At 46.8% G+C, this 13211-nt stretch overlaps 1 protein-coding gene across 1 annotated transcript in view; it reads left to right on the forward strand.

The window, feature by feature from the left end:
* The first annotated feature begins 3162 nt into the window (after window positions 1-3162).
* IGSF5 (immunoglobulin superfamily member 5) overlaps window positions 3163-13211 on the forward strand; it is a 28754-nt gene continuing 18705 nt past the window's right edge. Inside the window, exons 1-4 of the mRNA XM_041487780.1 lie at window positions 3163-3412; window positions 5282-5483; window positions 10819-11139; window positions 11917-12225. Of these exons, the coding sequence (XP_041343714.1) occupies window positions 5426-5483; window positions 10819-11139; window positions 11917-12225 (688 nt within the window). The 5' untranslated portion in view covers window positions 3163-3412; window positions 5282-5425. The remainder of the gene's footprint in view (window positions 3413-5281; window positions 5484-10818; window positions 11140-11916; window positions 12226-13211) is intronic.

The raw sequence follows: 13211 nt of genomic DNA on the forward strand, positions 1-13211 counted from the left end.
ATGTTCCAGCCTCACACACCCCAGAACAAAAATGTGGGGGGTTCCTTAGGAGTTCACAGTGTACACGCCATCCAGAAACGGCTTTGGAAGGGCTGGGGGGAAAAAAGGGTGAAAATCCTCCTACTCACCGGCAGAAGAAAAGGAAAAATTGGAAAGAAGTGTCTTGGGGAAGTGGAGCGGGAGGCAGGACTTGCCTGGTGATTCACAGAGTGACCAGGATGCTTTTCCATGGAAATCAGGCTGGCAAAGTAAGGACCTGGTCTTTTAAACATCATGAGCATGGGTAACCTTGTGCATGCACACTGGAGATCACATCTTATCCCAACTCCATCCTATCCCACTCCATCCTATCCCACTCCACCCTCACCCAAGGTTTTACTCATCCCAACACCGTGGTTCATTAGGAAGGCCAAAGGAAGGAAGGAGCTGACAAGGGCAGTAATTAATAATTAATAAAATGTCAATGCACGTGCTGGTCTTTTCTAACACAATGGATTTTGGCTGTTTCATCTCTCCAATTGCTCTTCAGGTAGGCTTAGGCTGCTCTGAGGTTCATGCCCATCCCCTCAGTGTAGAGAGGACAATCCCTTCTCAGCAGTGCCAAATGATAGCTTTGTAAAAGTTCTAAAAGCAGCAATTATCCTTTCCAAAGCATTTTTATGAAGCGTTATCTTGATTAATTCAAGCTGAAAATTCATTTTAACCTTCTGCACTTCTTCTGCTTGGGCAGCCAGAGATGGAATGTGCTCATTAGATGTAATTTATCCCTTTTCTTGCTCCAGCTTTATTCAGACACACCTGTATGGAAGGCATTTCAAGAATACTGTCATTTAAGTCAGTGGAACAAGAATGTGAGATTTTAGACTTAAAAAAATAAAAATTTGTAAAGTCAAGGAAATAGTAACAAAAAATTATAACTGGTCAAAAGAACCTCTTCCTGCAGCTTTCATGGTTATTTCTTTTAACAAGTCTGGGCAATACTTTTTCTAATAAAGCAAAGTTTTAAAAATTTATTTTCAGAAATTTCTTGTGATTCCCCAAACTGAATGATTCATTTCCCTTTGCTGAAACTGTCCATTTTGAATCACTGTGGCATTAATTTCTACTTGCTACTGTTACCATGCTTAGTAGGAAATACAGTTTAGGGAAGTTTTACTTCCTTTTTTTACGATTTAAACTCATTATAAAAATCCCTTGACGTGTCACATCAGTTCAACTCACTGACCACAATGGCATAAAATGCAGGATGCAGTTCTTGGAAGAAGACAAAGGGTGTAAGAACATGTCACAAACACAACCCCCTCAGCCTCCTGGGGCCATCAGGAGGAATTTCATCACGGAAAGGGTGATTAAACACTGGAAAGCACTCCCAGGGAGGTGGAGTTACTGTCCCTGGAGGCATTTGAGGAAAGACTGGGTGTGGCACTCAGTGCTCGGGTCGGGCTGACAAGGTGATGTTTGGTCAAAGGTTGTACTTGATGATCTCAGAGGTTTTTTCCAACCTAATTGATTCTGTGACTCTGTGATGCTCCCCAGTGCTGCCACAGCCTGATCCATCCCTGCCCTCATCCTTGGATGGGCACCTTGGTTTTACATGCAGCCTCACCACACTCACCTGTGCCACTGCAACAGGGGACATCAGTGCCAGGCACATCACACTCACCTGTGCCATTGTAACCAGGGACATCAGTGCCATGCACATCACACTCACCTGTGCCATTGTAACAGGGGACATCAGTGCCAGGCACATCACACTCACCTGTGCCATTACAGCAGGGGACATCAGTGCCATACACATCACACTCACCTGTGCCATAGCAGCAGGGGACATCAATGCCAGGCACCGTCACACTCACCTGTGCCATTGTAACCAGGGACATCAGTGCCATGCACATCACACTAACCTGTGCCATTGTAACAGCAGGGGACATCAGTGCCAGGCACATCACACTCACCTGTGCCATTGTAACAGGGGACATCAGTGCCAGGCACTGTTGCACTTACCTGTGTTATATAACAGGGGAAATTGTCACCATTGCACTCACCTGTGTCATTGTAAAGGGGGGGGCATGGGTGCCAGGCACATCACACTCACCTGTGTCATTATAATGGGGAAATTGGTACCACTGCACACACCTGTGTAATTATAGCGGGGGAATCAGCACCATCACACTCACCTGTGTCACTGTGACAGGGGACACCCATTCCAGGCACCATTGCTCTCACCTGTGTCATTATAATGGGGGAATTGGCACCATGGCTGTCACCTGTGTCACTGTAACAGGGGACACCCATCCCAGGCACCATCACACTCACCTGTGTCACTGTGACAGGGGAAATCGGCACCATGGGACTCACCTGTGTCACTGTGACAGAGGACACCTGTTCCAGGGACCACGGTGCTCGCCTGTGTCACTGTGACAGGGACACCCATCCCAGGGACCATGGCGCTCACCTGTGTCACTGTGACAGGGGAAATTGGCCCCATAGCTCTCATCTGTGTCATTGAGACAGGGGACACCCATCCCGGCACCATCACACTCACCTGTGTCTCTGTGACAGGGGAAATCGGCACCATGGCGCTCACCTGTGTCCCTGTGACAGGTCACCTGTCCCAGCCCATCCCTGTCCCGTGGGTCGCCCCAGCCCTGTCCCCGGCCGTGCCTGTCGCGCTGTCCCCTGGCTGCTCCAGCCCTGTCCCCTGGCCGCCCCAGCCCTGTCCCCGGCCGTGCCGGTCCCGCTGTCCCCTGGCAGCTCCAGCCCCTTTCCCTGGCTGCTCCAGCCCTGTCCCGGGCCGTGCCGGTCCCGCTGTCCCCTGGCCGCCCCAGCCCTGTCCCTGGCCGTGCCGCAGTCCCCTGGCTGCTCCAGCCGTGTCCCCTGGCCGCCGCAGCCCTGTCCCCTGGGTGCTCCAGCCCTGTCCCCGGCCGTGGCGGTGCCGCTGTCCCCTGGGTGCTCCAGCCCTGTCCCCTGGCTGCTCCAGCCCTGTCCCCTGGCCGCCGCAGCCCTGTCCCCGGCCGTGGCGGTGCCGCAGTCCCGCGGCGCTGCGCTGGCACCGGGCGAGGCTCGCTCCGGGTGCCCCGGCCGTGCCTCACTTCCTCCGGCCCGGTTAAACATTGACAGGCGCAGGGCGGAGGGAGGCAGAGGCCATCCCTGCGTGTCACAGTGCCCGGCACGGCCTGCGGCTGAGGGACAGCTCGGAGCAGCCTCCCTTCCCTCAGGGACAGTGTCCCCAGCTCCTGAGGGACGTTTCCTTGGGACAGTAGTGAGGGCTGGCCCGGGTTCCCCGCCTGGATCACCTCCAGCCCGGATCCCCGCCTGGATCACCTCCAGCCTCTGCGTGGGCAGCGGGAGCCGGAGCTGCCGTCTGAGGGAAAGCGGTGGGAGAGGTCTCAGCGCCGGGGATGTGATCCAGGTAAAGCCCTGGGCAGCCTGGATTTGCTTCCCAGCAGACAGAGCCGGGGGATGGAAGATAATTTAGCCCTTTAGCCCTTTTCCCTGATCCTGCCTCAGCCGGGAGCTGCCCGGGGGTGGCAGGAGTGGTTTGTGGCTCTGTCTCCTATTCTGCTTCCTGGCATTTGGGGTTGGTGTCCGTCGTGGGGTGCCCAAAGCATCTGAGCCCCTCTCTGGGACCAGCTGCCATTCCTTGAGGGGATAATTATTGTTATTTTCCTTGCCTGTGTCGTGGATGAGGGAGGGAGCAGGCTCAGAGCAGCACTGCCAACCTGAGTCACTCCAGGCACCAGCAGAGGAGGGGAAAAGCCTCCCAAAACAAACCCAGGCATTTAATTCATCGTCAGCCAAAATATCCTGTTTCATCTGGGGATCAGATAATATTTCCCAGCCCTTTGAAAGTCCATTTTGAAACAAAGTAAAACAAAATATAGATCCCTCCCTTTCCTGCCTTGCTCTACTTCACCCCAAGCTCTTTACTGATTTTTGCCCTGGATTTGGCACAATGTTCTTACCAGTTTATAAAAGCTTTGCCCAGCTCAGATTGCTTTGGTGGAGCTGGATTTGTCAGAGGGGGTATGAAGGCTGCTGTTCTGCTTGGAAATGCTGCTTGGTGTCACAGCTTCCTGGAAAAGAACCCAGCCCTGTGTTTTGGATTTGTTTCCTGGTGCTTTACTCGGGCTGTTTCACTTGGTATGACAGATGATACCAGCTCCTGTAGTCCTGACTGGTTTGTGTGTGACAGCCAAGTGACAGATTTCACAGTGACAGAGCACAGAGAAATCCCTCCAGGCTGTGCACAGTGACCCTCCCTCCCCACCTGCCTGCTGGGGACTCCTCCACACATAAAATATGGAGATTAAAAAACCCAAAAACATTTCAAAATGCACTAGGAAAACCCGAACCAGACTTTGAACAAACAGGTGAAGAAATCAGCCCACCGGTTTGGCTGAAAACATTGATAAATTGACAGGGCTGTCCTGTGGGTTCCCAAGGTAAATTGAAAGCTTGAAAAACAGGAAAATGTGGATGAAAATGCCAGCTGAGCCTGCCAGAATCCAGGCAGGGAATGGAGCTCTGGTTCCTCCTGGTGCTGCAGGAAACCCAGGGTGTCTCTGTGGTGACACTTAATTTTCATGCACTGCACAGTGCTGCCACAAAGAGCACCCCCAGAGTCAGAAACACTTTCCTGACAAGAAATTTGGTCTGGCCACAAAACCACATCCTCTGGCCCGGATCCCTTTCACAAAAGCAAGCTTCAGTGGCCCTGATGAGGAATTTGTAAGCCAAGCACAGTAAAAGCCTCTCCCACATATTTTGAGTGGGAGGAGGATAATATCTCACAAGTGAATCACAAACACTGAAAAAGCAGAAAATATGGGAGTAAGGTGGTGTCTCACACCCAGAATCTGTGTATTATTTCTGACCACAGTGGAGAGCTGCAGGTGGTAAAGGAGGCACTCTCAGGTTCTGAGGAATAACTCTGGGGACCTTTTTTTCCACTCTCAGCCTTTCTGAGGGCTCAGTCTGGGCAGCTGAGAGGAGATTTGATGTTTCTCATCCTCACAAGTGCAGCAGCTCAGAGAATTACTTTTCCCAGTTGCTCAGGAGTAACTTTAATGATGCAGCTGGAGCTGCCCTGGCCATGTCAGTGCTGAAGCAGGAGTGTTGTAACATCCAGGAGGGGCTGAGGAATGGGAGATCTGCAGGAGGTGGTTTCTCTGCTGAAAAAAGGGTCCTCTGTGTCTTTTAAAACAATTATTTGAGGAAAGATTCCGCTCTGCTTCCAAACACTCCCTCATTTAATCTTTTCCCCTTGCTGGTGGTACAGGTCACACAAAGTCAGCCTTGCCACAGGACCCGAAGCTGTGGCTCATTCCCAGGTTTCTCCAGGAGTTCTGTCCTTCAGCTTCTTCTCAAGCATGCAGTGACCACTGGTGGCTTCCTGCCTCAGGGACCAGGAGAGAATGCTCCAATGGAGAGCTTCCAGAAATGCATTTTGCTTCCCCTCATCCTGACTGCCTCGCTGCCAGGTAGGACACGTTCAAAACCCATGAGATGAACCACCATGGACAAAACGTGGGCACTCATTTCAGGGTGGTGAAAATGGCCTTTGCTGGTGAATTCAGACTGAGCACTCAGCCACAGAGTGGGATTGTTTCAACTGTTTGAAAGGAGATGTTTGTATTTCAAGCCTGAACCATCTGATGATTTAAAGTGTGTTTGAGTGTGAAGGACTGAGCAGTGTGTGGGGTGGGGAGGAGGTGGGAGGCCTGCCTTCTTTCAGTTTTTCCCTCTCCTTGTTTTTCTCTCCCTCCTGTTTGGGACTGCTTTTGAGGGTGCATCTGTAGAAAACTCAGTATCAGCAGCTGGTTTTTACTTCCAGAAGTAAATGCAAATTATCACGTTGCTGGTTCACCACCAATTCACACTACACACGCCTGAGTCTCAAAGTCAATTGAGATTAAAAGTGTCTTGGTGGCAAAGCTTTAGAGGAAAAGTGAATATTAAGTGACTAGTTGGGTAATGGAGACAAGGCAGATTTTTTTTTTAATTATAGTCTAGCTGGAGTTTTAACAGGCTTTGACAGGAACAAGCTGCAGAGGGATGAGGGGAAAGGTGTTGTCATGGATTAATAGTGAAAGGAAACACAATGCAGGAATAAACACTGAGTTTTCTGAGCAGTGGAGCTGCACAGGGATGTGTGGTATTCAACAAGCTCTTGAACAACCTGGTGAAGAGGAGGGAGCTGTGAGGTGGCAGACTTTGCAAGCAGTGCAGAGTTACTTAGGGCAGCCAAATCCAAGAAGAGACTAGGAAGATTTGCCAGAAAATGTCAGGATGTCAGATGAGTAAGTAAGAAAGGCAGAGAAAGCATTCAATGCAAAGCATCTCTTAAATGCAATGTCTAGTGGAGAAAAGAATAGATGTCTTGGAAAGAGAGTAAATTGCTGAAAAAATGAGAAAATTTCACCATTTAGTGTCTTCAGCAAGGGGAGATAAAATGAAACCTGGCATAATATAAATCCACAGAAAGGTTTAATCTCAGATATTGGCTATTTTGTTAACCCTTCCATCACAAACAGGACAGGTTAGGTCTGAGAAAATGACAAAGTGTGATGGAGCTGTTCTAAGGTAGAGAATCAAAGAATCATAGGAGGGTTTGGGTTGGAAAGGACCTTAAAAATGTTCCAGTTCCAACCTCCCTGCCATGGGCAGGGACACTTTTCATTAGAGCACATTCCTCAATCTTCCATCCAGCCCTGAACACTTCCAGGGTGAGGCATCCAAAGCCCCTCTTGTCTAGGAGGGAAGGATGAGAAGGCTTCATTAGACTGGGATATCTTTTCCCTACTTGTGAAGAAGAATAAATGGTAAAAATGTATTAAAATGATTAATTCTATGGAAGTGAATGGTGAAATGATTGTTCACAATTTCTCATGACAAAAAGAAATTTGCTGTAACCACTAAAAGTATCAGCTTTAAGGCTAACCAAAGCCTGTTCTTTTCTCAGAGCATGTAATTAAATAGTAAAGCTCATGGTCACAGGCTTTGGGGGATATAAAATTATAAAGAGGCTGAAAAAACCTAGAAACAAATATCATAAAGGGTAGATCCATAGGTACAGAAGCAACTTTTGGCTCAGGAAATCCCTGGATCTCTTTTTTTTTTTTTGGGCACTGGGAAGTTCTACCAGGGACTGCTGTCAAACAGTGAGTGAGAGGAGAGAGGAAGACACGCCTGGGGGCTGTGGAGAGGTTTGTGTGCAGGTGGGAGGAAATAAGAATTGCTGAGCATCAGGAGTCTGGTATTACTTGACAGAAACATCCTGTAAGCATTTAAAAATTCTTGTTAACACAAGCGAACAAGCCAGTCCCTCGCTGCAGGCTGTGACAAGCTCCAACCTACTTTGGTTTTCAAAAAGCTCAGCTGCAGGGCTGTTGGGTTTTGAGACAAACTTGAGCTGGTTATTTATTTATTTATTGTTGTGTATTTAGCAGTTGATAGCAGAGCTGTGGCTGGAGCAGTGGGACAGTGGTGGGGAAGGGGAGGTAGAAGGCAAGGTGGGGTGAGCAGGAGATTGAAGAAAAAGTAAAGAGAAAAAGGAATTTCAAAGAGATTGAAGGAAGGGAAAAATATGTAGAAATTCAAACAGAAAGAGCAGAGAGGGAAGGGAGAAAGACAGATATTAGTTACAAAAACTGAAGGATGAAAAGCAGTGTTTGTGGAAGGGCAATATGGGTAGAGAGGGGGAGATTATGTTGAAATACGATAATGAGGCTGAAAAAAAAAGAGGAATCATTATGGCAAAAGGATAAGCCCATCCTGTCCTTCCCTGTGCTGCATCCAAATAGGTCACTTACAAAAGAGGAAAGACAGAGCCAGCAGAGGACAGGAGGCAAGGAAGAGAAGGTAGCCACATCTCAATGCCCCTGTTGTTGAAAACTGCAGCATGGAAGAGTGGTCCTTTGGGGTTTATTCAAGTGTGGAAGAAAAAACATTGTTGACGAAGGGCAAGGGTGGTTCTTTGGCACATGAGGTTCCCTCAGTGCAGGCATCATCCTGCACAAGATGCATTTTCATTGCTTCACAACCTGCAGTGGTGTGACAGCGAATTTGTGTGGCAGAGGAGGGAAAACACCAGCTGATAAAGGAGTTGGTTTGTGCTCTGCGTTCTGCTGGGAGGCACTGAGCACCTGGGACACCATAAACACTTAATTTAAGCAAATTTTCACCCCAGGTGACTGCTCTGTAAACATTTAGTGATGTGCCTCAGAGAAGGTGTCCTCACTCAGCTCTGTTTTTCAAAAGCTCAGGGGTGATCAGGGAGCCAGCCCAACATTCCCCTGCTGCAGGGATGGTCTTTGCCTGGGTGGGATGTCTCCCTGCTGGTGTGGGGGAAGGCAGATGCTAAAGCAGCTGTTCAGAGCTGAACACATAATTCTGTAAAGTGCAATGAAAATCTAGCCCGAGGCCTTAATTTGTTTAAAAGCAACCATCTGCAAGGTATTTTTGAAGCAGGATGCAAATGAAAGCAGCACTTACATTTTTCTCCCCGGTGCATGAGGCAAGGTCCAGCAAAAGGAGTCCCAGCACTGGCTTCAGGCATTGGTAGCTGGGTTTAGATCCCATTTGTGCCATGAATGTCCTCTGTGACCTCACACAGGTGACTTTGTCAGTGTTTGTGCACAGGTTGGACAATGGAACGTGCTGTTGGTTCAGGACTCCACGTGCAGAACAAACAATAAAAGCAAGAAGATAAAGAGGCAAAGGAGAAATCACCAAAACCATTCAGGCCACAGGTGGAGAAAACTCCTTTATTGGCTGTGCTGGGGCTGGGAGCTGAGTGGAGGAGAGGTTATGACCCACTCAGTCCTTCTGCCTCCCAAAGGATCCCTCAGGGCTCAGGGACCTGTTCCCCATGGGGCAGCAATCAGGGAAAGACCATTTATTGCTCCAGCAGACATGGTTGGTGAAAGAAGATGTAGATCCTACCTTACCTATGGACTGATAAAAATTATTATAGATAAATGATTAACTCATACATACCTGCCTATACTGCCCTGAATATCTGAAGAAAGCAAAATCAACATAGCCAATTATTTTTAGAGCCAATGATCACTGATTATTCATGTTTTGGGATAAATTTCAAAGATTAATTAACAGCAAGCATTGTCCTGAAAGTTGAATCATTTATTCAGAGCCCTGGCAAACCACAGCTCCTTGAAAAGGTAGAGTGTTTGCACAGGAATAGAAATAAATTCCAAGTGCACAGAGAACAGTTTGCATTAAGAGGGTCAGAGTGGGTAAGTTTTAATTTGAACAGAAATGTGATTTACTTAATCTTATCTGGCTTTATTAATTATCACAGTAGGTAAAGTTTGCTTTTCATTTAATGTTTTGTTGCTTACACACAGATATACTTTGCAGACTGAGGTGCATGGCAGAGGTAACATAACCCAGGAAGGTGGAAAATTTTTGTGAATGCTTTTGTAGACTTGACAGAACTCAGAGTCAGCCATACAGAGAGCCAGGGAGAGCAAGGTTTGCACAATCCTGCAAAACAAAGAAGTCTGTAAATGCTTGCAGCAGGTGGGAGGAAAGAGAGGAGCTATTTATATTAAAGAACAATTCCTGGCACCAACCTGGTTGGATGTGCAGTGGTTAAATGTGGGCTGGGAACTGCAAAAGGTTCTGGGCAATGGAGCAATGAGGCTCCAGACCCTAGTCCTGGGTGCAGCTCACTGAGGCACTGGTTGCAATGTCCTCACTGAGACTGGGCTCTGGTTCCATTTATACAAACACCAAACACCCTGTTGTGTGAAAAATACAGCATGTCCTTCTCACATCAGCTGCTGACTGAAAGAAAAATGGGTTTTTGTCAATAATTTATAGCTAATCCATTAATGAATAAACTACCTAAAATAAACTTGGTGTGAACAAAACCCTTAAAAATTACTTCATTGTCCTGAATACTCTTAGCAAGGGAGTGATGACTATTTCAGGCTTCCTTTCTCCTGGAACATAATTGAACACTTATTCTCAGGCCAAATTTGCTGGCATGAGGTTTTAATTAGACTGCCATGGACTGCAGTGTCTAATTGCTGTCATCGTGCAGAGCTCAGCTGGGAGCATTGGGGCTCCACAGCAGTCCTGGTGCTCCCTCAGCAGGAATGTTCCCTGGGGAGGCAGATCCCCCTGGCAGGACTGTTGGGTCTGCAGGGAGGGAAATGTCCATGCTTGGACTCAAAATATTCCTGTGCAATCGGTGGAGTTGGCAATGGGAGGCCTGGGTCTGTGAGGAGGAAAGGAAAACAAAATGACTTTGTTAGGAGCTTTCAGCTCTGAAAAATATTGGCCAAAATTTACACTGCCTTTCAAGGAGTTAAAGCTAATGAGTTACAGCACCTCTGGTTAACAGAAAGCCTGAGGAAGGCTTTAGAAGAAATACATCACAATGTGTGTGATGAATGATTGAGGAATAGGGGAAAGAGCACTGAAGGATAAATGATGGGGCTGCAAAAAATCAGTGGCAATCCAAGATATGGAAAAGGGACTGGTTACACACTCCTTTAATTATTTAAAGTGCAGGCAACTCATGTATTTTCCTATTTAAAAGTGGAATTTTTTTCTGTCAGCAAAATGGTAGTCAGTGAATTATTGAAGATAAACAGGTGATTTTGGAGTGGGAGAAGGAGAGATGAAATAATTAAAGGCATTTTTAAAGAAAGCCACTTAATCTAAGCAGGATCTGAAAGAACAGATTGCACATCTTTATCTCTGAACTGGTTAAGATGTTTTACACTATCCAACCACCTCTGTTGGTGTTGTATATGTATTTATGGACTGATTTTGGTACCCTCACAGGTCTGGGCTTTTGTTACTCCATCACAAAAGGCCCTGAGAACGCCACAGTCCTGGCTGGCTCAGAGGCCAGGTTCAACTGCACGGTGTCTGCAGGATGGAAAGTCCTCATCTGGCTCTCCAAGGGCAGTCCTGTCCTCACTGTCCTCAACTCCCAGGGCTCGGTGGAAACCACAGATCGCTTCACCTCCAGGAACTACAGCAGTGGGGATGAGTTCACCTCGGAGCTGATCATCCACAACACCCAGCTGAGTGACTCTGGCAGGATTGAGTGCAGCATCCAGCAACCCAGCCAGAACAACTTTGCCTTTCTCTCTGTTCAAGGTGTGTATGGCTGATGCCTTGTGAAGGCTGACCTAGAGCAGAGCTAAAGAATAAAGCAGGGAACATAAAAACATAAAAGCTCAAACCTGAGGCATCACAGCCACCAGCAAAAAGCTGTTTTATTGTGCTGCACTTAAGGGAATCCTCTGAGGAATTGCTCAAGTTATCCCTGGGAGGAGTACATGCTCTCATTTACCATCCTTTGCCTCCTGCCCTCCTCACCCTAATTTTACTGTGTGGGTTTTAGAGTCACATGCAGAGTGCCAATGGCAGAGGTTTTAACTGCCCCTGTTTCTTCCTTCTCCATCTCTTATTCCTTATCCTGCAGCCAGGAAAGCAGGATCTCACCACCAGGCACTATCCATTTGTCAAGGAGGGGCTTGGTGCAGTGATGGCATCTCATCACCTACCTGTAAACCTCTTCTTATATGACCTGAGCATATTTAAAACTTAGAGGGAAACACTGTTATTTCCCTGTGTTGTCCTCCAGCTGGATATGTGTCAAGATGACCAAAAAGTGCAATTTCCTGCTTTTTATTGGAAAGGTACTGAAAGTTGAGACTTGTGCTTTAACATATTGGGTAAGGGGCCCATGTAGTTGAAATATCTGCATGTTTCCATCATGCAAATGGTATATCTGTATTAATAATTGTTTTCCACTTCATATCTCAAGGCATAGCTATTTCTGGGTAGCGAGATAAGATTTAAAAACTACCAGCAGGAAAGCAATGCAGCGAAACGTTCTGAAGGAACAAAAACATCTTTTCCCTCCCACAGTTAATGGATCTTTACTCATCAAAAATAGCACCTTAACAGTAAAAGACAACCAAACAATTGAGATTGTTTGCGAAGCCTTAGGATGGGCTCCAGCTCCAGACATTGCCTGGATGACAAATGACTCTTTGGTTGATAAGTCAAGCTATGTTACCCAGCAAAGTCCAGGATCTCATGGCCTCCACAATGCCCTGAGCACCTTAACTCTGACTCCGAGGGACACTGAGGTTTTGACTTGTTTAGCTGACATAGAAGCACTCCCCAGCCCTCAGAATGCAACTGTAACTCTTATTTTTGACAACTCTGCCTCGGGTAAGTGATTGTTTGTTGTGCTTTTCCCATCCTGTACCGCCTGTGCTCAGGGCTGTGCGTTTTGTTCTGGTTGGTTTTGCTTTGAAAAGTTGTTTATTTGCCAATGAAATCCTCTGGGGTGTGGAATTCAGAGCCAGGAGTCACAGCATGATGTACAGGTAGGGTTAAATGTACTTTTAGCAGTCTAATGAACCATGAAGCCCAAGGTAGGACTGAGCAGGACAAAGCCTCTGACAAATATCTGCCTCTGACTCCTGTGGATTTGCTGCTAGGAAAACCAGCCTTTGCTCCTTGACCAAGAAAACACCCAAGGAATTTAGATCTTAAACATCCTTGATCAGAGCATGCCTGCCATATTAACTTAATTTCTTACAAAGACAAACCCTCATGTGAAATTTTTCTCTGTAATATCCAATACCAGTTTTTACCCCTGATTTGGGGAAAAAAAAAACCCTTCCAGTTTCTGCACACAACCTAGAATAAATTCTGTCCTAACATATATTTTTTTGGGCAGTGCATTAGGTTGCCTTTTACTGGCTTTTACTTAAAGGAATTCAAAGTTGTTTTAATCCAAGCTGGGATGTCATGCAAATCTCTCCAGAGCAGTTAGCAAGGCCTTTGATAACTCTAAATATTTTTGCTAAGGTTGTAATCATGCTGACAGCTTCTCTTGATGAACTGATTCTTCTTCTGCAATGGGTGAACAAGGCACACACAAAACATCCTTACAGGGTATCAATGAGGGGTTTGGTACAGACATTTTGACACATAAACAGCTGAGAAGATTGAGTAGCTGTGCCCTTTGTTTTCAGTATGAATCATTATTAGCAGGCCTTTTTCAGAAGTGCTTACTTGGTAATGCAGTTGGAAAAGGTCATTTGCCATCCCTAATATGGCCTTTTGTAGTCACATTGATCTTAATTACTGACTAAGCAAAATAGCACTATCCTGAGGAAATTAATAAATTCCCCTGCCCACTCATTTGT

Source organism: Pyrgilauda ruficollis, unplaced genomic scaffold (assembly GCF_017590135.1).
Source record: "Pyrgilauda ruficollis isolate IOZ18807 unplaced genomic scaffold, ASM1759013v1 scaffold84, whole genome shotgun sequence".
Lineage (NCBI taxonomy): Eukaryota > Metazoa > Chordata > Aves > Passeriformes > Passeridae > Pyrgilauda > Pyrgilauda ruficollis.